This window comes from Cricetulus griseus, chromosome 5, assembly GCF_003668045.3.
Source record: "Cricetulus griseus strain 17A/GY chromosome 5, alternate assembly CriGri-PICRH-1.0, whole genome shotgun sequence".
NCBI lineage: Eukaryota > Metazoa > Chordata > Mammalia > Rodentia > Cricetidae > Cricetulus > Cricetulus griseus.
This window is the reverse complement of record NC_048598.1, coordinates 39855595-39881699: the sequence shown is the minus strand read 5'-3', so window position 1 is coordinate 39881699 and position 26105 is coordinate 39855595. Positions and strand designations below refer to the sequence as shown.

The 26105-nt window shown below is 44.6% G+C and overlaps 1 protein-coding gene across 1 annotated transcript in view; it reads left to right on the top strand.

Annotated features, from left to right (window-relative positions):
* Niban1 (niban apoptosis regulator 1) overlaps nucleotides 1-17448 on the top strand; it is a 152364-nt gene extending 134916 nt beyond the window's left edge. Inside the window, exons 11-14 of the mRNA XM_027417385.2 lie at nucleotides 1761-1871; nucleotides 5616-5723; nucleotides 10989-11100; nucleotides 12641-17448. Of these exons, the coding sequence (XP_027273186.1) occupies nucleotides 1761-1871; nucleotides 5616-5723; nucleotides 10989-11100; nucleotides 12641-13770 (1461 nt within the window). The 3' untranslated portion in view covers nucleotides 13771-17448. The remainder of the gene's footprint in view (nucleotides 1-1760; nucleotides 1872-5615; nucleotides 5724-10988; nucleotides 11101-12640) is intronic.
* The last annotated feature ends 8657 nt before the right edge of the window (nucleotides 17449-26105 follow it).

Sequence of the window (26105 nt, the reverse complement as noted above, 5' to 3'; positions counted from 1 at the left end):
AGAGAGAAGGTGAAAGGCATGTTGACAGATGACGTGGGGGTGCTCTGGAGCTCAGGGAATTGAGGCCGGTTTACAGAGTCAGGTTGACTGAGGACACACACTGTCCTTCCAGCTGGCTTCATCTTTCCTCAGAAAACAAGAATCTGGGAAATAAAGTAGCATTAGCTGGTAATTATTTGATGGGTTAGGTCAAGACTTCAAACTTTGGCTACATATTAGAAACACATGGGGAAATTTTAAGAACTACTGATGTGGTGCCCCACCCCTAGTGATTTCATATATATACATACATACATACATACATCATACATACATACATTATATATATATATATATATATATATATATATATATATATAATGTTTTATAGTATATTTGAAATTCTTAGAGAATGTCCTCTACTTCTATCCCACTGTTTCTAATATGTAGCCAGGATCTAGAAACACTGGCTGAATTCCCTACCTCATTGCAAGGAGACCCATTACAACTTCATATTTCATTTTTAATATTAAAATTTACTTTATTGCATGTATGTTTGTGCATGTCTGCTTGTCTGTATGTGTACTATGGTGTCAAATACCTAGAGTTACACTTGTTAGCTCCAGAATTGAGGAGGAAGAGGCAGGAGGATCAGATCAGGGGTTTGAGTTCTTCTTTGTCTACATTGCAAGTTAAAGGCCAGCCTAGGCTGAATGAAACCCTGTCTTAAAAAAATAAATAAATAAAGGACAAATGGCAGAATTATGGAACAATATAAAATCAGTCCCTTGGATAATTCTGGATCCTGGAGGAACAAACACAGGCACAACTGCAGACTAAGCCAGCTGAGCTGTATCAGTTTCCTGAGCAATAAAGCCTTGTCCCAAGTGTGATAGCCACTACTGCCATGGAGCCCTGACCCTGCCTCTCTCCTCAACTCTATTAATGTCCTTCCTCATTGCTGTGACAGAATGTCCAAAGGTACAACATAAGGGAGGAAGGATTCCTTTTGGCTTACAGGTTGAGAGTGGCAGTCCATCAAGGCAAGAGGTCATGGTGGAGTTCAGAGGTGGGAGCATGTGGCTGGTGCCCAGGAAGCAGAGAGGGCTTGAGCTGGAGGCAGGGCGATGCTATAGTCCTGGAGCCACCACCTCCTCCAGCAAGTCCTGCATCCTAAAGATTCAATAACCTTGCCACTCAGTGCCACCCAGACAACGACCAAGTGTTCAAAAACAGGAACGAGCCTCTGAGGACCATACCATATTCAAGCGGGGACACTAGCCATTCAGAGAAAGAGGGGGATATGGGATGGTAGGATGGACAATAGAGAGAGTGTATAGCGCAGAGTGACAAGTCCTTCTAGATGTGGAGCCTTCTCCCACCTTGTCATGTGACCTGTGTCTGCTCACCTGTGTCAGAGCACGGAGGAGGAGAATGACCACAGGAGACCATGGCTCTGAGTCCCGCTGTACTGGGGTTTCCTTCCCACTAAGAGTGATGGGTAGAAGCGGGGACAAAAGGAAACCATTATGCAGATAGACAGACAGACAGACATGCATGTGTGTATAGAGAAGGGTGTTTTCCACCCTCTTCTTGTCTCATAGTGGCCGCTAGGTGTTTTGTTTCACAGTCCAGGGAGAAGGACAAGCACTGTGTTACCCCACAGTTGTGCATGGGGGAACCTCTGTTCATCTCCTCCTGCCAGATCCTAGGCAGGTAGGCTAGGGCCCGTGTTGCCAGCCCCTAACTGTGCTCTGCTTCTCTGTTGGCTTAATGGACAGCTCATGGAGAACGCAGTGTTCACATTTGAGCAGTTGCTCTCCCCACATCTCCAAGGAGAGGCTTCCAGAGCAGCGGCTGCCATCGAGAAGGTTAAGCTCCGTGTCTTAAAGGTAAGAGCTTTGTCTTCATTTGTAGGGAGCGTCTGATAAGACTGTGGCCCCTGTTCCTGTTCCCCAATGACCTCCCTTTCACCCAGTCTGGGCCCTTTTCCCAAGCACAGCTAGATGACCATTGTTCAGTTTCCCTAGCGTGACTCTCATGCCTCTCCTGCCATCTAGTGGCTTCTTCAGGAACCACATGTCCTCAGCACTAACAAGTTAGAAATGACCTGCGGGGTTATTTTCACAACTTGGCAAATGCTAATTGCTTAGCCACCGCAAACGCTTTGACAGATATTGCATAGTATATGGCAATAGGTCAGCTGCAGCCCAGCATTCCAAGTACTAATGCACTAAATTAGTCAACATTTTAAATAAAAACCAAAACTTAGAGCCAATGGAACCATCCCAAGGGAAAGTATACCTGCCACATGAGATGGTTTTTTAATGAGTTTTGGGCCTATGTACATAATAAAACTTGTGATAATAGGAGCATACATGTATTTGGTACTTATTTAAAGCCCTTTTAAAAATTCATTTTCCTAAGATTTGTTGTTCCTAAGTTGTCACTCCAAAAATTTCTATTTTTAGTTTTTACCATTTATGCATGTTTGCTTGTATGCCACCTGTATGTGGGTTCCCACGGAGGCCAGACAAGGATGTCCAATCCCTTGGAGCTGGAAGTACAGATAGTTGTGAGTCATCCAATGTAGATGCTGGGAACAGAATTTGGGTCCTCAAAAGACAGGAAGCGCTCTCACCCACACAACCATCTCCCCAGGCCTACTGAAAAAGACCCCAGAACCTTACTGTTTCCTTTGACTTCCACTGAGCTTATTAGACTTCACCCCCAGGGCAGATGAAGAAGCAGGCCCTCTGAAAGCTGGACTGACTTACTCAGGCTCAGCAGGCTAGTGAACCACGAGCTTGGAGCTGAAACTGTATTTACACCTGACCCACTGGTTTCTGCTGTCTCTGGCTTCCCAGAAAACAGTGTTTTAGAACAGAAGACTGAAGTCCCGTGGGGTCTCAGGAATGTCCCAGAGTTCCAGACTTATCTTGGTGCCAGTCAGGCAGGAGACTCTCTGGCGACCAAATGAAAAGCATTGCTGATCATCACATCACAAATAATAACACACTAGCAACGTCACCATGGGGAAGGGCCAACTACAGTTATCCCGTGCTTTGGCAGACAGGAGAGGACTGAAATAGAAAGTGTCCCAATCTTCAGGCGTTAGGGTTGAAAGGAACTTAGAATACCTCAAGTTCAACCTTCTATCTAGCCAGGGTTAAATTGTTGCTGCCCAATGAAGCAGGTCCACCTGAGTCCTGGGAGAGGAACTTCAGGTTGTGTTTGGGGCCGTGGGAAAACACAGCTGTGGATGACTCACATACAATTTGACTTGTGCTCTAGAATCGGAGTTCCCTGGAAACCTTGCAAGCATCCTAAACACATTGCATGAACTGTATAAGAGGCCTATGTGACAGGAGACTAGCTACTGATGGTTTCCACATTCTTGCCTAACTCAAATATCCTGGAATTACCTCTACATTTCACCATGTCCAGCTTAGCCTCTCTTTTATTTAGAGAGGCCACATTGTAATTGTAAAAAAAAAAGTTCAAGTGATCTGAAAATCAAACATTTGTAAAAGAGCAATTGGTTTGGAAGGAGACAAAATCCCCACCACTAGTCCATCAGGTAGCTGTAAAAGCTGTAGCTATATGTTTATATAGAAGTTTTTAAACTTCTATATATGTTATATAGAAGGTGATAACTTACAGAATTCTGCAGACACCAAGTACCAGGGGCCTACATCATATGGACTAATAAGAGGACAGATCGTCTTCAAGATTTGGCCTTTCAGTGATTTTGGATTTCTGTGTGACAGCCCAGATGGCCAGATTTTCTGATAATTTGCAAGCATTTTTTTTTTTTTTTGACTTATTGTCTCCTTGTCTTAGTCAGGTTATCTATTGCTGTGAAGAGGCACCATGACCACAGCAACTCTTTTTTTTTTATTTTTATTTTATTAGTTCAAATTAGGAAAAAGCTTGCTTCAGATGTCAGTCCCTTCTCCCTCTCCCTCCCCTCCCCCCCCAACATCCCACCTGCCCCTAGCCATCCCCCTCCACTCCCCAGGCAGGGTAAGGCCCTCAAAAGGGGCTTCCCAAAGTCTACCACATCATCCTGGGCCAGGCCTAGGCCCTTCCCCAGACCACAGCAACTCTTATAAGGGAAAACCTTTAACTGGGGGTGGTTTACAGTTCAGAAGTTTAGTCCATTATCGTCATGGCAGGAAGCATGATGACCATGGAGGCAGACATGGTGCTGGAGAAGGAGCAGAGAGCTCTTACAGCTTGACTTACAGGCAACAGGAAGTGGTCTGAGACACCGGGCAGTATCTTGAGCATAAATGAGACCTCAAAGCCAGCCTCCACGGTGACACATTTCCTCCAAAAGACCACACCTACTCCAACAAGGTCACACCTCCAAATAGTGCCACTCCCTTTGGGGGCCATTTTCTTTCAAAACACCCCACTCCTATTCAAATGAATTTATTGCTGCAGTTAAAACCCTGAACTTACCAATAAGTTATTTGCTACTCAAAAACCAAAAACCAAAACCTGTTCCTGCCAGGGGTGGTTCCATGAGTACTTGGCCCCCTCCAAATTCAGAACAGATTCCACCTCCCAAGACAGTGGTTCTAAACCTCTCTCTAATTTGCCTGCAAGAACACGTGTGCTGATGTTAGATCCAGGCTCTTGGCACTGGTGATTCTGCTTCTCCCACTTGGCTAGAGATGTAATTTTGTTCCCATTTATGATCTGTAGTGCGAGCATCAGCCATTCTTGCTTTGGCTAAACCACCGTGTTTACATGCCCACTGCAATTCTCTTGAGTGCCTGTGCACAAGGTACCAGTACCCACATGCAAACCAGGATGGAAATGGGCTGCTCCCAAGAGACTGCTCTTGCTGACTCTTAAGTCTGAATGTGTTCGAAGGGCATTCGTTGGTGGCACATGCCTTTAATCCCAGCACTCGGGAGGCAGAGGCAGGTGGATCTCTGTGAGTTCGAGGTCAGCCTGGTCTACAAGAGCTAGTTCCAGGACAGGCTCCAAAGCCACAGAGAAACCCTGTCTCGAAACAAACAAACAAAAAAAAGTTTGAATGTGTTCTTTTGCCCTCCTGTACTTCCTCCTGTACTTTCTAGACTAAACTAGAGAGTGGTGGGCGTACTCTTGTGTCACGTTTTATTCCCCATGGGCTTGTTTCTATTGTAACCACTCAGCTCTGCAACGTAGATTCCAGTTTGGGATGTTTAGTGTTGATGGAGCTTTAAGCCACGCCCTCTTTCCCCTTGTGGACATTATTACAAGCCACCCAGCCTGCTTGCAGGACAGAGAATAATAGATATCCATGACTCCCCTGTGTGTACCAGGCTGGGAGTAGTGAAGCACAAACTCACTTTCTAGTTTGAGCTGCATCTTTATACAACATCACTCCTTTGTCGGATCTTGCCTCAGTTTCCATATTTGTAAAAGGGGTGGGTGAAATGGATCACAGCCCAGACCCAGTTTATGCAAGAGTTCCAGGAAGAGATCTCTGAGACCCTAAACTTATGAGAGTCTCAGAAATCAATGGGGGGGGGGGAGGCTGAGGATGGGAGATGACTGGGTGGGTGTATTGTTTTACTGTTTAAGTGAAAGTTACAGATTGAAACTGTGCTCCTTAGCCTGTGTCTCTGTGTTCGCAGCAATATGATTACGACAGCAGCACCGTCCGGAAGAAGATCTTCCAGGAGGCATTGATTCAAATCACACTACCCACCGTGCAGAAGGCACTGGCGGCCACATGCAAACCAGTAAGGAAATAGGCTGCTCCCAGCAGCCTGCTCTTGTTGACTCTTAAGCTTTAGTTTGCACTCCTGCACTGGCAAATACTAGACTAAACCAGAGGGCTGGTGAATTCTTTGTACGTGGTCTGGTAGATGTTTTAGGCTTCATGGGCATTTCTGTTGCACACACTCAGTACTGCTGTGTAGTGTAAGAGCAGCCAGAAAGGACGCATAAATATATAAAGTCTGTGTTTCATACACTTATGCACACATGCACGCACCCACACACGCAGCCCAGGTTTTATGAATCCTGAACTACAGGAAATCTCAAAGGCTAAAGACAGGACTTGAGCCAAGCTCTAAGAGCTGATGTGGATTCCCAAAGGAGATAAGATCTTCTCCCAATTATTGTCAGTCTTATTTAGCAAGTGCACTGAAAGTTGGCCACTACACCCAGGAAAGATCTTAAGTGTGATCACAGACGGCTTGTTTGTTCTCCTGTATCTGTATCTGCAGTTTACTGAAATCCCTGACATAAGCTCTGTATCTGTATCTGTAGTTTACTGAAATCCCTGACATAAGCTCTTGTGAACATGGGGCTGCAGGACAGCATGAGTGTGAGGTTTGAGATGGGGTTGCAGGACAGCCATGAGTGTGAGGTATGATCAGATCAACAGGCAAAAGAAGTGTCTGGAGGCGTCTTCCAAGCTTGTGTATAAGTCCTGGATATAATAATGTGTTTCTTCCTTTTCATTTTTCTTTTACCCCCAACTCTCCCTTTTTTGGACAGTATCTTGCTGTGTAGCCCAGGCTAGGCTTTAAAACTCCTGGTCCATCTGGCTTAGCAACCCTGCTGTGCTAAAATTACACACCCTGGCTTGCATTATCTGTCTTAAGAATGAGACACATTTGCCATCTTATTAAGTTCATATCACATACCAGGCATGGTGTTAAACATTTCTTATCAATCATCCAGATGAATTTCACAGCAGTTCTCGGAGGAGAGACACCATTCTCACCCTCCTGATGCTGAAGAGGGAAGTTAAGTGGTTGAAGAGCAGGCCCAATGTCACAAAGCTAGTTACCACCAGCTGAATCCAGTTTATATTTACCTATGACACAGCTGGCACTCAGCAAATGGCATCAGCCTCTCCTACAACTATTACTATGGCTGTTCCCGCATTCCAAAAAATTACTTAGGAGTCTGGCCATTTTCAGGGCCCATTCCACCTTGGAGTCAATAAGAAAGAGCATCATAGAATTTTTAAATGGCTTTTTGACAGTTTGGAGAGTCTCCAAGCACTGAACATTAAAATCCTTTGTGTGGGTTATTATACAGTGGAATTTTCTCTGGTTGCTTTGATATTCTATAAATGCTGTTTTTCTCAGATAGTCATTGGCATATTCAATCTTGCATTTATTCCTGGAGTATTTCTTGGTGGAAAAGATCTGAGAAAACCAAAGGAGAAAGGAATTGGTCTGAGTGTTCAGTGTTCAGTAGCCTGAGGGATGATCACTAACCTACCTCAGAATGAGTCTTCACACAGAGATGTGCTTAAAATGTGTTTTCACTCCCAAGGGAAGCATGGAGGCTTACCTTACCACTACCTTCTCCATGGGAGGGGGAGGTAGGAGGCCATCCCTTCTTTCTATGCCCTCTGTTTCTTAACGTGAAAGGAGCAAAATGTGCCCAATCTAGGCAGGTCTTGCAAGTGTTTTGTTTTTTTTTCGGGTATGTGGGTGACAGCACTGTGTGTGTGTGCGTGTGCGTGTGCGTGTGCGTGTGCGTGTGCGTGTGCGTGTGCGTGTGCGTGTGCGTGTGCGTGTGCGTGTGCGTGTGCGTGTGCGTGTGCGTGTGCGTGTGCGTGTGTGTGTGTGTGTATGTGTGTGTGTGTGTAGGCCGAAACTGACACAGGATGTCTTCCTCCAACTCTTTGAACCTGGAGCTTGCCAATCAGCTAGTCCATCTAGACAACTTGGCCTAGGGACCCTGTCTCTGCTTCCTGAGCACTGGGTTTACAGGCAGTCTAACGCCCGCCCCTTCCCCCTGCTTTTATGTGGGTGTTAGGGATCTAGATACAAGCAAAAGTGATGCTTTATCCAATGAGCCATTCCCCCCAGCCATGGCAATTGTTATTGTTAGTTGAGAGAGGCTGCTTTCAGAAGAGCCGTACCCCGAGTTTTCAGTGATAAAGGACACTGTGTCAGTGTCAGAGCTTTTGGAACCCCAGGTTTATAGGCAGATATATTAGAGGGTTATCGGCTTCATGGAAGTCTTTATTTTCCTAAAGTGAGTTTTTCTTAGTTCTTTCAGTAGCAATTTCCTAGATCTGTGACATTCTACTCTACCCTAGCTGTGCAGTAGAATTGTCCATGGTAGCATTTTCTTTTCTTAACTACCCTCCAAGTCCCGGCATCAGGATTTCATTTTAGTTGATCCAGAAAATTAAGCATCTGACCCAGTTCAATTGTCTCATCATGGAAGATGTGCTTTGTAAAATTAGACATATCCCAGCAACATAAGTGTTCCTTCGTTCCCTTCCCACAGAATTATTTAATTGGGTGAAAATATGTTTTCTATTAATGTAGCAAACACAACTCAAAAAATGTATCAAACATGATCCAGGTTACTGTCCCGGCTGTCCTAGAGTTCACAGTAGAGAGGCAGATAACAGGCACGCAAGATGCCATGTGAGCAATACAAGTGTCTGCACAGGGAAGCCACATCACTAGCTGAGTTCCGGCCATTCAGGGGACTACCAGAATCTTGCTTTCACCCGGTGCCAGTGGATGAGTGGCAGGGGAGTGAGGAGCAAGGGCTGTTGAGGCCTGAGCTTGCACCCCTCATATAAGGGAAGTAAAGACAGGCCCTGAGTGGTGTCCTCCTTACCCAGGCTCCCATAAGCAGTATCTTTTCCTGGGCAATGCCCCTTCCATATCTTCATGGTTTTTGTCTGTTATACCTTCTAGAGATCACTGAAGCCTGTTGTCTCCTGAGTCTTTCACCTTTCTTCTCAGTGGATGCAAATAGACCCTATTGCCATCCATTGGTGGGACCACACAGCCCTGGGCCACAGGGCCCCCATATTTTAGCACTGTCTGGATGTGGTAGTTTCCTGCTGCCTGCTACAAATGCTGGCCATCAGACCAAACGGCATCAACTCCCATTGCCAAGCCCCTGTTCTCTAAAAGCTGCCCCTCTCCAGCACTCTCACGTGCCTGGATAACTGAATTCATCTCTGTCATATAATTAGTAGCATTTTCATGCTGGTAACAAGGCATTTGGAAGGCTTTGGGAGGCTGGGAAAGTCAAGGGATTTTGCATCCAACTGTCTTGGAATTGGAGACTGTCGGTGCCAGTTGAAGAGGAAGACACCTTGGTTCTCAACTGGAAAAGGACTTCTGTGTTAATAATGTTGAACATATACCTACATGTGATCTAGAAACCTCACTTCTAGGTATCTTCCTAAGATAAACAAGTTCGTAAGTTGTCCATACAGAATAGAATGTACACAAAAATGTTCATTATTAATAAAGTCAATGTCTTAGTCATTGTCCTATTGCTGTGAAGAGACCCCGTGACCAAGGCAACTTATAAGAGAAAGCATTTAGTTGGGGACTTGCTTACAGTTTCAGAGATTTAGTCTGTTGTCATCAAGGCAGGGAGCATGACAACATGCAGACAGGCATAGTGTTGAGGAATTATTTGAGAACTACATTCTTATCTACAGGCATCCAGAGAGAGAGGGACAGAGAGACAGAGACAGAGACAATGACAGAGAGAAACTATGCCTGGTGTGGACTTTTAAAACCTCAAAGCACACCCCAGTGACATACTTCCTCCAATAAGGCTGCACCTACCCCAACAAGGCCACACTTCCTAATCCTTATCAAATGGTGCCAATCCTTGGTGATCAAGCATTCAAATACATGACCCTCTGGGGGCCATTCTTACTCAAATCACCACAGACAATGTCAAATGAGTAGGAATGAATAATTCCAACTTACCTATAAAGTGAATGATGTTTATCACTAAAGAGGAATGCACTGTTCACTATGTAGCAATGTGGAAAAATCTGAAAAGCAAATACAAACCAATACATGGTTTCATTTACATGTAAAACTAAACCTACTGTGACAGACTTCTGATCAGACCTTATCATTGGAGGGGTGTGGGCTGGAAGGGTTATGGTCACATGTATATACTTATTATAGTTAATGTCATCAGGCTACACTTTTAAAATCTGCATTTCACTGCATATAACTTTTACTTTGGTAAAGTACTATTTGCATCAGATAAAAAAATAAAGAAGAAAACATTGGTTACTATAGAGAAAAAGAGGACATGTTACCCCTCAGAGGCCCTGAGACTACTGAAAAAAATCTCTGCTGTCTTCTCATTTGAAGTGCACAGGATGCATTCCCAGTGCACACAAAAAGGGATGGGGATGACCAAAGGCAAGTGCCCCTTACCACAGTAAAGTGCTTAGTACATAGGCAGAGGCAAAGGGAACACAGGAAGACCTTGGCTGCATTGTCATCTTAGCATCTTTAACCTGTAGCACCAGCTGCTGTCCTTCCAGCCTCTTCTAGGAGGAGGAGTTAAGTGGGAGTCGCCCTTTCCTTATCTCTTTTGAAAATAGACACCTTGTGTTTTTCTTTTGTTTTCAGTATCATACATTAATTACAAAAAATTAATGGGTTTCTCCCCCGTTACCGTCTCTTGCCCCACTCTTCTCTCCTGCCAATCTTCTTTCCAACAGTCTTCCTTCTGCCTTTATGTCTTTTTAAATTTTCCCTAAATCTAGATTCTCCACGTGAGAGAAAATAGGTGCTGTTTGTCTTTCTGGGTCTGGATTATTTCAGTTATCTCCATTTGATCCATTTTCCTGCATGTGACACGCTTTTATTTATTGTGTACATACCATGGTTCCTTTATTCACTCATCTGCTGGTGGGCTTGTAGGTTGGTTCCATATCTTGGCTACTAAGAACAGTTTCCTTCAGTTATAGATACAAGAGTGGTAGCTGGATCATAGGTAGTTTGGATTTTAGTTTTCCCAGGAAGGTCCATACTAATGTAAATAATGCCTCAACTAACTCCAGAACATACCAGTCGTGTGTATGTTCTCTCCACATCCTCACCAGCATTTGTTTTTTGTTATTGTTTATTTTGTTGTTGTTGTTGTTGTTGTTATTGCCATTCTGCTAGAGTTAGGTGGAATTTCAATGTAGCTTTGAGTTGAACTCCTGACATCATGTCTTCTTTATCCTTTTATCTCTCACTCCCCAGGAGCTTCAGAAATACGAGCAGTTCATCTTCGCAGATCACACCAATATGATCCATGTCGAGAACGTCTACGAAGAGATCTTGTATCAGATCCTCCTTGACGAAACTCTGAAAGGTAAGGACGGCTTGCCTTGCCCTGGAGGGAATGCTCCATAATGGGAAGCGTGCCTGAAACAGAACTCAGGGAGGCTCTAAGGTCAGAATGAGGAAGAGCTGAAACAGATTTTTGTGTACAGGGGAGACGGCAAAGAGAGGGCAGGCAGACAGACAGGCAGGACCAACCTTGCTGTGTATCCACAAGGTGTGCACCATGTGGCCACGATAGTCCTCTTTCAATGCAAGCATGGATTCTGCAGGATGAGAGTTCAGACTTTACTACTGAAGAGGAAAGAAACCAAGGCTTAGTGGGGCTGAACTGAGGGTCTGTCCTACAGATCTGTCTTTGCCACTATGTGTCAGAACAACAAAGGGCTTTCACAGCTGCACAGAGGTGACTCCCAACACTTGCTGTCTCAGCACATCCACTCAGCCAGACTGAGACACAGGACATTGGCATGGCACACTGAGAGCCTCTCTAGGAGTCTGGTATCCACTGTGCTGTGTCATGGGGCTCTGTCTAGGATTACAGTATGAGTGTATATACATTGAAATACTTTGGAGGAGGCTGCCATCTGTCTGTAGGAGTGAAACTTATTTAGTGTTCATTACTAAATCACCTCCTCCAACGAGAGAACTGGGCCAGCACAAACCTCAGGTAGTTAATCACAGGAGGTCCCAGATGAGGAAGTCAAAGGTATTGACATGGCATCTGCACAGAGGTCATATACAGCCTGCCACAGACATGTCTAAGGAAGTTGTAAGGAGATGCCTCTCCTCCACAACCTGCCCTATCTCTGCCTCAAACATGCTGTACGATGACATCTGTCACGGCAGACACTAGTGCTGGATGCTGACAAATTGTGCCCACTGCCCTTAGCCATTCTGTCTCTGCCATGAGTGACACCCTCTTCCAGGTGGCATTGTTGGATGCTACAACTCTGCACAGAGGTCTGTGGCCAAATGGTCAGGCACTATTGTTTCTGTTGTTACTTTCTTTGTTTCTCTCCATGCCTTTGAGACTGAGATAGGTACACGTAAAATGCTCGTCCTGAACACTCCAGGCTAACAAGATCTCTCAGCTGTACACTTAGCACTGAATACCCACTATGCCATCAGTACCAGGCTGTCAGACAAAACAAGGGAAGTGGAAAGCCTGCCCCGATCATAGTGGGGTTCCCAACTAGCCACCTATCTTAGCATCCAGGTGACACCGATGTATATGATACTCTTGTAGACTTTGAGCTCTTTGAAAGCCAAGGCGTTCTTTTATTCTCCTCTGGATGGATGCTGGCCTCAGATTAGATGCCTGGCAAGGGTTTCCTGACTGAAGAAATTTGTGAATGGGCAATACCAGGATTCGGAGTTGGGAAAGTTTGCAGGCTTTGATCATCAGGAAAGGCTACCTGGAAAAGGTCGTTCCTAAACTGGGTCTTGAAACTGAGACCCTGGAGATCCAGAGGAGCCAGCAGGAATGACTGGCTTCCGGGTAAAATCAGAAAATCCAGATTTGCTTGGCAGAGTACTGATGTCATGTCTTGTTTTCTGGTCTCTCTCAGTGATCACGGAGGCAGCTATCTTGAAGAAACACAACTTATTTGAAGACAACATGGCCTTGCCCAGCGAAAGTGTATCCAGCCTGACAGATCTCAAAACCTCCATGGGGTCAAACCAGGCCAGCCCAGCCAGAAGAGTGTCTGCCATTCTTCCAGGGGCTCCAGATAATGAAGTATTCCAGGAGCCAGAGGAAAAGAAGCAGCAGCCTGGAGTACCCGGCTCACTGGCCAGAGAAGAAAGTACTTCTGTCCCTTGGTCCAGTCCTCCTTCAGGTGGGGATGGGCAGGTGACTGTGTCTAGTGTGGATAGCTCTGCTGGAAGTCCTCTCACTGCAGAGGATACAGCAGGACCCCTCAGCTCACATTTGTCAGAGGTGGAAGGTGGGGAGACCCTTAAAGATGAGGAGCCCACCTGTGAAGGGCCAGAGTCCATCAACACTCCAGGGTCTTTGAAGGAGCTGAAAGAGTTGTTGACTGTGACAGTGTCCGTGGAGCCCACCCCAGTGATTGACAATGATACACATGAGGAGACACCTGTTACCCAAGAAAATGAAAAAGAAGAAGACAAGATCGACCCAGAAGCCAGCCAGCCAGCTGCCAGCCAGCAGGACAACTGTGAAGAAAGGCAAGTCAGAGAGTGGGGCGGCCAGCCTACCCCTCTGGAAGTTGAGGCTTCTGGAGAAGACTTGGGGACATTGCCAGAAGCTAGCAGCACTATCTCTCAGTCCACTGGTGGGGGGCCCCCTGAGGACACAGGCTGTCTAGGTCCCTTAGGGGAGCCATCTGAGGCTCCAGAGCCCACTGGCAATGTGCCCCCAGCCATGGTTTCTACACAGGACACCACTCATGTAGAAGACGAGGCTGTGCATGCCGAGACGGTCACACTGCAAGAAGATGCCACATTAAGTTCTGATCCCATCTTTTCTGTGGAGAAGAATGAGATGCCCCAGGTTTCTGAGAATCCAGAAGTGCCGGGAGAGAATGATAGCCCAGCCCTTGCTGTGCATACAAAGCAAGTCAATACTGGCCATTCACACGGGTGCCCGTGGGTGGTAGAGGATGCCCCAGGCACTGGCATCCCAGAGATGTCTGATAATGACGTGAACTCCCCTGAACAGCCCTCAGAGGAGTAGCAGAAACAATTTGGCCAGAGTTTTTCTTTTAAAACTGGTCAGAGGGTTTTAGTTATGGGAATCCATAGGGGATTGCATGTGGGTTGCTATAAAATTTATGAAATATTTCCTTAATTTGACTAATAAGGCCAGAGGAAATGTATACAGGGTGTGAACATTTAGGCCAACTTTTGGGAGCTGAACTGCTCCCTGTGAAGGGTTGCTTTAGCACCTTAATAGAAATAATGAAAGAATTGGAGTATTGGGGTGAAGGGGCTCCAGAGAGGCAGCAGTTCTGCAGCAGAGGCTAAAAGAGTAGGAGCTGGCACCTCCATATTCTCTGCACGGAAATGTGGTACACATCACTGCAAGAGTACAAAGGTCTACGGTGACCCCAGCCTTGCCACCCACTCTGTCAGCTTCACTGCCTCTTAAGTGGCATTTGTCCATTGCCAAGCCACAAGAAAGAGGAAGTCATGAGCACCAGGTACTCCTGCCCTGTGAAGCACCCCAGAGCCAATCATGGCTGGCAGATCTGAGGCAATGCAGAACAAAAATGCAAGCTGGAAGGTCTGTGGGACTGTCTAAGGCCCTGTTCCCAATCCTGCTATCAATTCCTTGTTGGTTCATTTTGTTGATTTGTATTAGTTAATCACCTTTTGAGGAAATTCAGATGGGACAAGAGATTTCATTGGCACAAATTAGCCTCGGGTTGTGCAAAGTGCTCAGCTAAATTTTCTAGCTCAAAACCTACCAATTACACAGACATTATTTGAACAGCTAGTGCATGCTCTGTTAGGCACAGTAATAAGTAAAAGATCAGGTGTTTTGCTTCATATTAATTAAAGGGCTCATGAGAATTTAGTCTAGAAGAAAAGATTTTTTTTTTCAATTTTTAAGTTTCAAACCATGACAGCTTTCACTCTCTCCATTTACACAGTCCTGGTTTGCTCTCAGAAGGGAACAAGTGAATGCATGAATGAACAAAGGAATGAATGAAATCATTCAAGTTTCTGTCATTCCCAAAGTCATCACCAAAAGTAGAAATGGTTTGATCATTCAGCAGATTAGTTTCTTAGGTACCCTATCAGGTAGCAAGCTTGGGGATACCATAAAGGAAAGACCACTGTTCCCACTTTCTGAAGGAGACAGAAAGGAATTCACCTTTAACGGAGATTGCAACCTGTAACAGTTAGTACAAGAGATGAATGGACTCAACTTCAAAGGATCAAAAAGATGTATCCTACTGTGTTTCAGAAAATCTCAGATTGTTTCCCCGGGCAGTGAGCCCGACACTTCCTTTCACATTTTAACATCAGCACCTCACACTTTGTCTTCAGAGTTGTTTTCACTCATCGCCATCAAGCTTCTCCTTCAGAGAAGTTATTCCACACTTCAGCCATTAAAGCAGGAATTGAGCTACTTCCCTTCCCACCTCTCCCTCAAAGAATTTCTAAGTCATAAAAGATGAGTAATAATCACATCAGCATGGTGTCGTGTGAATCATTTCACCTTCTCTTAGAATGTTTGTGTCCTACTATTAAGCAAGGAAGCTCTGGCCATTCTCTCCATGGTCCCTGTTTACCTTCCTCCTGGCCTTCAGCATGCTGCACCAAAATTGTGTTTACTTCCTGTCTTTTCCACAACCTCCTTTCTTCAAGGACTTTCAATGACTGAAACGAGGAATTAGTCATCATTTGTTCTTTCTGCTGGAAACCCACAGCCTTGAATAATGGCTTCCTGCATGCCAAGTAACTTTAACAATCCAGGGCCTAGCGCAAAGACTGACAAGTTTCATGCTGCTGTGGAAATGTGGGAACTAAACACCTGGCACACTACTGTGCAGGGGCTATTTGGGGCTTGCTTTTAGACAGGGAGAGATTTTTAATTAACTTTCTGACCTTGTTGAATCTTCTCATAAAGTCCAATGCTGAAGGGGCAGATGGCCAAATGGCCAGCGGCACTGCCTGGTTAGGCAGAGAGCCAGAAAACAGTGTCTAGCCCCACAAACATTGCCCTTCTTTCTCAGAGAGCCATGGCTATCACAGAGCTCCAGCTCATGCTAACCCCACTCCAGAACTCTCATTTTCTCTGCTTTTGCTCACCCCATAAGAAGCTAAGTGTAAACGAGAGTATAGAAGCACAGATTAAGATACACGGGACTTGGTTAAATATAGGTTAATTTTATTCTGGGAGAAGTCAATTACACAAGAAACTGATGACCTGCAAGTTCCAGCTCCAAGGATCCACACCCAGGCTGCTCTCCGAACCAAGAGAGTGCAAGCCTGTCCGGGACCCCAGACCAAATACCACCTGCTCACATCTGCGCCACAGATGCAGCTGGGTGGATCTCTCACTACAATTCCCCTTTTAGTCTAAAGAAAAGATTTAGACTTGATACAAAACTATATACAAAGACAGCAAATATCAAGTATGCTCTAGGAGGAGGAAAAGTAAGAACATACACACTTAAGACCTATTGCCAGTGAAGCAACAAGAGCAGGTGGCAAGACAAAGTTTGTCACCAAATTAGCAGATGACAACTAGCGCCAATCAGGAAGGCCAGAGAGGAATAGGTGCTAAGTAGCAAGACATTTTAGAGAACACCGAGAACCCTTCCATGAGTGTTTCACACAACCAAGTACTCCAAACTAGGCAAGGCAGCTGTCACACTGGAAGATGGATAAGGAACCCACAGAGCATCAACATAGTCTGTGTGTGTGGTGACATGCCAAAAGCTTGTTTAGCTTCTCATACGTGTGTGTGTGTGTGTGTGTGTGTGTGTGTGTGTGTGTGTGTGTGTGTGTGTGTGTGTGTGTGTGTCCTGTTGTGTCCATGGGGAGGCAAGCTGTTGGCGATCTCAATGGGCAATCTCTGCCTTCGGCAAAGCTGTTAAAGACTCCTGGTTCTTGGCCCAAACTCTAGGACTTTAAACCAGTTATGCTACTTATTGACCTTTCACAGAGGTTTTCCTTGAAAATAAAAATGACTTGTCATTTTGTCCTGTGTAACTTGGCACAGAGTATGGAATCAAGCAGGAAACATACATACACACACACACACACACACACACACACACAAACATACAAACACACCTTGGAGACTACCAACTCAGATTCCAGTTGTCGTTTTCAAAGAGGTTGAGTGTAAAGAATGGCACAACATTAGGTTTGACCTATAAAATCTGTAGTTTTTTTATTATTGTTATACAGATCCTCATGTTTGCCCTTGTAATTCTTCAGATTAAAGCCAATGACTTCAAAGGATTTTACAGTTCTCTGAGACAAAAGTGATTTTAACTTGTTGGCTTTTGTAAAGTGTGACCTGAGGGGATGGTTTCAGATAGAGTACTTACCTAGCAGGCTACAGGTCCTACTTTAACCCAAAAGTGTGTATAGGGGAGCTATGTGATATGTGCTAAATAAACAGTCTTTAGTCATTTCAGATTGGGGGAAGGGATGACATTATTGGCTCCAAGTCTTAAAACATAATACAGTTTCACTGCCATGTGCCTTCTTTACCATAGCCACACACGACTAGGGATTTGCTTTCTCAAGTCTGAGACTTAGTGAAAAAGAATTCTACACTGTGGTTTTATTTTTTGCATTCATTATATAAAGCAAGTAAACTAAAAACACTTTGTAACCATGTATTTACTCTGCCAAGTGCCTATATTTCAATAAAACATTCATCCCTGAAGAGCTGTCCAGAGGCCTTTTATTTGGGATGGGGCTGGCTTCATTTTTTAAGCAGATGCATTACTGGAGCTGCAAGGAACAGTCCTTAGAAATGAAAAGGTGAGTCATTCTTGCTGGCTTCAGAGACTAACTTCTCTGTTGTCAGGGAGAATGCTGCTGGGGTACCACGTAATGTCCAATGAAATTCTGCCTTGATAACACAAGATTATTTTCCAAGGAATTAGACTGCATCACTGATTCAGCAATGGGCAATTACTTGATGTAATTGAACGGCTGTTCAAACTTAAGTATATTTTCAGTGGGCGAGATTGAGTAAAACATTCCTTCCTTCTGTAATTATAAATAAAACGGTGTTTACTTACCAACATTCACACACAGTTGCTCATTTATCTGTGAATTCACCCATCCACAAAATAGTCACTGACTGTCTCTTAGAGGCAGACACTGCTGTGAATGGGTAGAAAGACAGTAGTGACTGCAGTAGCAGGACCCTTGACATTATCAAACTCAAATTCTCAGGGTAGACATGGCCAGGGAGAACTTAGAGCACACATTTGTTTTCCTCTGATAATACAAACCTCATCTGTGATGTCAGTTTTAGCTATGTACCAACACTTAATTCAGGAGAAAAGAAAACACATTGGAGATATTGAGTCCAGTAGGAATGGGAGGCACTCGAAATGTTTGATACTTCATCGCTCCCTCTCCTTGCCTATCACGCTTCGGGTGTGTAAAGGCCATTTTGAGTGGCCTCTCAAGGGTTTCTATGTAGACACTAATTGCATAGGAGTTGGGGGTGGGGGAGTTTGACTTAAAACTCTGCTCAAAGGTACTTCTTAGGTTCGACAGTTATTGGCTGTGAGTGACTTAGGAAGGAGGAATGGAGATCTCAGGAAAGGTCACTTGAATCTGCCTTTGCTTGAACAGCTCAGAATATTTGGTACATTCTTTACCTATCAAAAGCATCTGATTCTCCTTCCTCCAGATGACCAGTTCCCATTTTTTTCCTGGAAGAGTCAAAACAAGTCTACTCTGTTCTCATACCACCCATATCACTCTCTGAAGGTTGACCCTAATTTACTTGCCTACTTCTGGTCATCCTACTGTGGCCATCTGCTGTCTTGATGCCTTTGGGGAAGGGATCCTTCAATACTCAATCCTTGTGTCTCTAGCAGAGCAGTGTTCTTGCACACAGAAAATGCTCAGCACATGTCAAATGAATGAATTGATAGACACCCTCCTTCCTGGACAGCAACAAGCAGAGATAGGGTGGATGCTGTCCCTTCAGCACAGGCTTCGGATGCTAGCAACTCTATTCATGTATCCTCAGCTTTCTGAGATACATCTGCTGTAATAATGAAACTTGACCATATGTTTTGCATACTCACATCTCTGGGAGAGGACTGAAGAGCCATGTCATTAAAAAAAATAAAAATCTCGATAAGGACTATAAACCTAGTTTTCAGGGTAGTAGGCAGCCATCACTAGATTTTCCTAAGGTCTCTTTGATGTAAACTATGCAAAAAGGTTAAGAAGTTCCCTTGCAGTGCAGTCTGGTCTTCGCAACATGAACAGATGACCATGGACAGCACCACCATCAGGCCAGTTCTCCTCTTGGGTTGGGCAGGGAAGAAGATGCAGTCCCTACTTTGCAGAAATTTAGAGGGAAAATCTTCCCAGGATTCCTTTCCCCAACCCCTTACCTAAGCTCTTTCTAGGAAGCTGGGGTCTTCCATAGACACTGCTCTAGACCTCCCACAGACTCAGCTGGGTCCTCACGTTGTGGGAAGGGAGTGTTTTACTCCTGCTTTTTAGATCCAGTAAGAAAGATGTAAATGAGATTTTTTTGAGTGAGACATGGTGGTGTCCCAGATACTGGGAGGCTGAGACAGGGAGGTTATCTGAGAACGACATAGTGAGCAATACAGTGAGACCTCCCATCTTAAAAAACAAAATTAAAAAGAAAAAACAAACAAATAAACAAACCAATCAGCCATGGTGGCTTATGCCTGTAATCCCAGCACCTAGTAGATGGAGACAGAAGGGTAAAAGTTCAAGGTCATCCTTGAACTACATATGGAGATCCAGGCCAGCTTGAGGCACATGAAACCCTGCCTATACAAAAAGATTCTAAATAAATAAATAAATAATAGAAATGAAAAGATACTTTGCTTGATTAAGGTTTAAGCTATTTTAAAGATTCATTGTTTTTATTTTTTAATGTGTATGGGTATTTAGCTTGCATGGATATATGCATGCCTGGTGCAGGTAGAAGCCTGGAGTGGGCTCTGGATCTTCAGAACTGGAGTTAGGGACAGCTATTAGCTACTATGGGAGGTGCTGGAAACTAAATCTGGGTCCTCTATAAGAACTGGAATTGCTGTTAACCTGAGCCATGTCTTTAGCCACCCAAAATGTTTTCAAAGTAAGAGGTTTTCCCTCTGTAACTAAGCAACTGTCAGGTCCGGTCTGTATTAGCCCCACGTTGCTGGGGGGGTTAGGAGGGAGGCATTTATTACAGACTGATGTCTTCAGGCTGCAATCAGAATCAGTCGAACAACCCTGGGTCCGACCCTGAGGGGAGGAGTGTGGACACAGGACAAGCTAACTCTCCAACGGCGTTAAAGACAAGACAGAGGCATCTGGTCATATCAGGAGGGCTCTCCGTTAATACTGAAGGCCACGGTTTATTGTTCCATCATCTTAAGTAACCATCCAAAGTCAAGGGCAATGGCAGAAGACATCTATTATATATAAAGAGGTGATAGCAAATATTTCCCTTAATCCTAGAGACTCTCCTTTACCGCATGTACTCAAGCCCTCAGGCACTCCAAACTAGCTTGTCTCACTAGCCTTCAGGGTGGGTATAGACTTGCTCTGGCCCAAAACTATTGTTATTTAGAATAGGAGCCATTCTCCACTGAGGCTAGGCCATTCAACAGCTATCAACCAACATCTATAAGACAATAGAAGTTCTGAGTTCTCAGAACTCATGGCCCGGTGGAAAATATTTCCAAAATATTATAGGGGCCCAACAGCAACAACATTCACATTGCTTATATACTGTGAGGTTACTCACAAGACAATCTGGAGTCATGGCCAACATGTTTATCCTTTCAATATGAGGGACAGGCAAACACATTTTATAATTCCCTACTTGGACATGCTTTTCTATAACAAAGCTATAGTCTTTAGAAAAGGCTGCCATCCATGAGGGCAACTTTAAATACGTACCCACTTTAAAAGGGAGCCTCTTTCCTCTCTAGAGCAGTGGTTCTCAACCGTCCTAATGCTGTGACCCTTTAATGCAGTTAAAGGGTCCGTATGTCACAGTGACCCCCAGCCATAAAATTATTTTATTGCTACTTCATAACTGTAATTTTACTACTGTTATGAATTGTAATGTAAGCATCTAATATACAAGATATTGAATACGAAACCCCCACAGGGGTCTCATGTCAGCTTGAGAACCACTGCTCTAAATTTAAGCTACCTCCTGGCCCCAGAAAGTTAGCTAAAAACCCAGTTTTCTGCCACCAAACACAGACATTACAACGTTTATCTTGCATGGCCATCCTTCTTTATTCTTTATCCTAGTCACTGGCCATCTGCAAATATCCATTCTCCATCCCCTTCACCCATTAGTGTGATCTGCAAATATCCATTGCTTATCCCCTTCACCCACTAGTGTGAGCCCCAGGTCCCCAAAGCACTCAGGCAGATGCTGCCCTTCCTGTCTATTTAAAATTTGATTTTGAGGCCATGCAATTTCACTTTGTGTGTGTGTGTGTGTGCGCGCGTGTGTGTGCGTGTGCGTGCGTGTGTGTGTGCGCGTGCGTGCGTGCGTGCGTGCGTGTGCGCGTGCGTGTGTGCATGCGTGTGCGTGTGCGTGCGTGCGTGCGTGCGTGCGTGCGTGTGTGTGTGTGGTGTGTGTGTGCGCGTGTGTGCATGCGTGTGCGTGCGTGCGTGCGTGCGTGCGTGCGTGTGTGTGTGTGTGTGTGTGTGTGTGTGTGCGTGTGTGTGTGTGTGTGTGGTGCTAAGGCCTTGTGTAGCTAGACCAACACTGCACCATGGAGCTATATGCCTAGTGCTAATTCCACAAGTTGAACATGCTATGGCACCAGGAATGTTCTTCCCTTTCCATAAGGATATAGCAAGACTCACTCTGCTCCCAACACCTTCAAGTTTTCTATCCATGTATTTCTGAAGGGACCAGCTCCCAATTTTGGCAGCCATGACAGTAACACGTGCTTTTCTGACCTTGCCTTAGTCACTAGAGGTTAGGTGCCTGCCTCGTGGCAAGGAACCGATCAGAAGTTAGCTGGTGGCGCTATGCTTTACAGTTCTGGGTGTACTGTACAGACAAGGGCACAGCAATGACGCGCAGAGCATAACAACCACCCTGGGAGGGCCTATGGGCCATAACAACCAATTGGCTAATCAACACAGGGCAAGCCCTCCAAGCCTGGAGGCACACCAATCCTGAGCCTGTGCGTACCTGTAGACACTCCCCTTATGCTGCCCTATAAGATCTCTCTGCAGCCCCTTCAAGCTGTCTTTGCTAGCCATCCATCATGGTGGGTGGGTGAAAGACCCGAGCTAACATGGGGTTAGCTCGTTAAAAAAACAATAAAGCCTCATGCAGTTTGCAGCAAGCTCTCGAATCTGCCTGGTGATTGGGGTGACCTTGGTCCTGAGCTGAGACCCTGGAGACCTGAGTTTTTCCGGGGGTCTAACATTTCTCTCAGCTGTTACTTCTGACAACACTGGTTTCAGCATTTAGGTATGTGCTACCAAGAAAATTTTGATGATTTCCTGCATGCTTTGACTCACAACCAGAGGGACAGCTTTTAGAGAAGAGTGTTTTCTATAATTGCCTTGAGACATACAGCAGGCCACACACTCACAGGGGTGGGTTCATCCAGTGTAGACCCACCCACCTACAGTGCCTGCATTTCCTTTCTTAGGCTTCCTGCTATGTGGTCACCTGCCAGGGATGGGAAATGCATGGTCTCCCCAAGGAGCACATTCCATTTCCAGACAACTATAGTTAGAGCACAAAAATATTCTCTCCTTTTCTTCTTGAACTAGCCACAATCATAATTTCTACCTATGGGCCCCATTCTGTCCATCAGGGCTGTACTCTGCCATTCTAAACCTTATTTTACACAACTTTCAAACATCTCCAAATGGCTGAATACCACTAACTCAACTCTCCTCTCCTCTCCTCTCCTCTCCTCTCCTCTCCTCTCCTCTCCTCTCCTCTCCTCTCCTCTCCTCTCCTCTCCTCTCCTCTTCTCTCCCCCTTCTCTCTCCTTCCTCTTCCCCTCCTTCCTTCCCTTCCTCCCTCTGTACATGTCTTTGAAAGGATCGCCTCCCTCCCCCCCCCATAAACAAATTCCTTGTGTTTCCCTTTTTTGAAATTCCTTAAAACACCCAATCCCTCCTGTGCCCTCTGTATCCTGGGCTGTGTCCTTTGCCCTAGAACTCCCCCACACCCGGCTTCCTCCACGTCACAGGAATGCATGGAACAAACAATTCCCCTCTTTTGTTTCCTTTCCTCCTCCTTCTTGCTGTAGCTTTTGTTTCCAAACACTATGGGAAGATAACCCAGATAAAAATGATAAAAAAACCTCTAAAATTATAAGAATAAACATTTATATTTATGTTTCCAAGGCTATCATTTTTGACTTCTGAGAAAGTGAGGAAAAAACTGTTGTCAGCCCACTACTTACTTCTAAACAAGTGGAACTCCCCTAACATACATTTCCATTTCTTTACTGCTACCACCACTACTATTATTTGTGTGTATGCTTATGTGTACAAGTACACACACGTGTATACACATGAGAGTGGAGACCAGAAGACAACCTCAACTCTTGTTCCTCAGAAACCTATTTTTGAGACATAGTCTCTCATTGGCCTGGAGCTTGCCCATACAGTGAGGCAGGCTAGCCAGGAAGTCCCAGGGACCTGCTTTTGACTCCAAGGTTTGGGATTACAAACCTGGCTTTTTTCTGTAGGTCCTGGGAGTCGAACTCAGGTCTCCATGCTTACTTAGCAAGTACTTTACTAACTGAGCTTTGAGCTTTCCTTCTAGCACTGCCCCTTATATTACTGACTCAGATTGTATGAATCTACTCTTTCAAGAAAATAACTCTTCCCAGAATGCAATTCAGGCAAAACAAGGGCTTTCATGGTGTTATCTACAAAGGCTTCCAGAATGCAATAAATCTCTACTAGGTTTGTCTTGTCAATCACCTTTTGACACTTTCCTATTCCCCTTTGAGACTTCTTTGTTTTCTAATGGATGTTTATTGACTAAATACTTTACACTCCATAAATTAAATAGTACAAGAGCTCAAGAGTTCCAAAAAGGTCAGTCTAGAAATAAGAATTTGGTGATTGAAGTTCTTGGGGAGTGGATGGGAAATCTATAGACAAGTGATCCAGGACTTTGGGTAACATCATTATCATTTGTGGAACAAGGAGAGAAAAAAGAAAAAAACCTTTTTCTTTCTTTCTTTGTGTGTGTGTGTGTGTGTGTGTGTGTGTGTGTGTGTGTGTGTGTGTGTTAGGATGAAAATCCAGGGAACATAACCAGAAAGAGGAAGCAATCAATGTTTCAAGTGTTTCAGACAGCTTGGCTTTGATAAGGGAGGAAATCTGTCCATTGTTTAGGACAGGGTCTGGATTGTAACAGGAGATGGGGGCAGACACACATATTTCTCTTTATCTGTGTTGGTGTGTAATACACCCCAACTGAAGCCCAGGTTCTAAGTGCCATGTGTAGTCCAACTGATACAGTAAACTGGGGTCAAGAGCATCGTACCATATTAAAGTTATGGAGGAGGATTATGGTAATTATTATGGGTTTTGGGAGACAGTACTATTTAGTGCACCATTCAACAGACTCATGTGCAGCATAATCTGCTTTTCTGTCACTTACAGGGCACTTCCATTTGTAGCAGCAGAAACTCAAGGCTTCCCATCCTATGTTTACATAAGAGAGATCTGAGCTCAGAATTCTACTCAGCTATAGTTTATATCGGTTAATTTTTAAATTTAATGATTTATTTTTATTTTATGTACACTGGCGTTTTGCTTGCATGTGTGTCTGTGTGAGTGTGTCAGACCCTCTGAAACTAGAGCTACAGATAAGTTTGAGCTCCCATGTGGGTACTGGGAATTGAACCCAGGTCCTCTGGAAGAGCAGCAAGTGCTCTAACCACTGAGAAATCTTTCCATCCCCTATATTGGTTAATTTTAGTTCTTTGTTGTAGCTTATGGAAATCTTTGGCATGCTCCTGTCATCTGGTATATTTGCTGTTCTCCTGGTTTTGCGTCATCTATACACTTGCTTCACTTATCTTTGTTTCTATCCAAGTTGGCAGTAATTTCAAGTCCCATACTTTCAGCAAGAGCTAGAGGTAGTGATGGTGGTGGTGGAGGAAGATATGCGTGGGTCTGAGGCCAATAAGAAGTGTCAAAATGCTGATATTAGCAGATCCGAAGCTAGGGGAATTACCTTGATAGCCAAAATTGTTCAAGGAGGGGAAGGGCAGCGGCTAAGGAATGGTGTGGAACCCAGGAACAAAGCCAAATCACTACCTAGATGAACAGATTCAATACAAAGGACAGCTAGACTTTAGAGAAAGTAAAGGATCATGGAAAGACAGCAGGTTCAATGGAGGGAATGCACAGCTGGTATTAACCTCTGGGGTTTCTACTGGCTTTTATTTCCTCTCTTCCATGTGCAAAGGCATGAGTCCTTCAAAATTCCAAAGGCTTTTGGATAAAGAAAAGCACGATACAAGAAAGGTCTCCTAGCTCCTTTCTAAGGGCTTTCTGACCTGTGCGTGGGTGCTCAGGTAAGCAACTCTGAATTCAGCTCATTACGTGTTTCTATTGGCTTTGAACTCACAGAGATCTGCCTGCGTCTGCCTCCCAAATGCTGGCATTAAAGGCATGCACCGGCACCTCCCAGTAATCGATAAATATTTTAACACCTTGTGGATTAAATTTCTGAATTGATTACAAGGTAGTAGAATGTGGAAGGTGGGACTAAGTTGCAGGACAAAGGCCATTGGAGTCATGTCCTGGTGTAACTGAACACATCTCCCCATTATGGCTCTGTCTGTTTCCTGTTGGCCAGGAGGTAAGCTACATTACCGGGCCACCCTTGTCATGATGGAATGGAGCTTCTAAGTTCATGAACTCAAATGAACCTTTCCTCCTGTTCTCCCCAGTGTTATAGGTAACAGCTATGCAAAAGCCACTGATGTGATTTAGCCCGTACTTTTCTGTTACTGTGATAAAATGCCTTGGCCAAAGCACCACCACCAGGACCCAGTGTTCAAATACAGGAGCCTTATGGGAACATTCAAATCATCAAAGAAAGCAAGAAAGTTTAGATCACTGGCTGCCATCAGTTGGGATTACTGTGAAGGGCTGGCTGGGAAGGGGCACATGAGGAAATTTCAGGTTAAACTGTTCTATATTTTGATTATAGTGGCTGCACTATGACTGTGTGCAGTTGCCAATACTCATTAAACTATGTAATAAGAGGTTTAAAGGGTATAAAAGTATCCACTTTTCTTCTATGTAAATCTTACCTCCATGAGTAATTTTTTTCAAGGCAGGGTTTCTCTGTGCAAC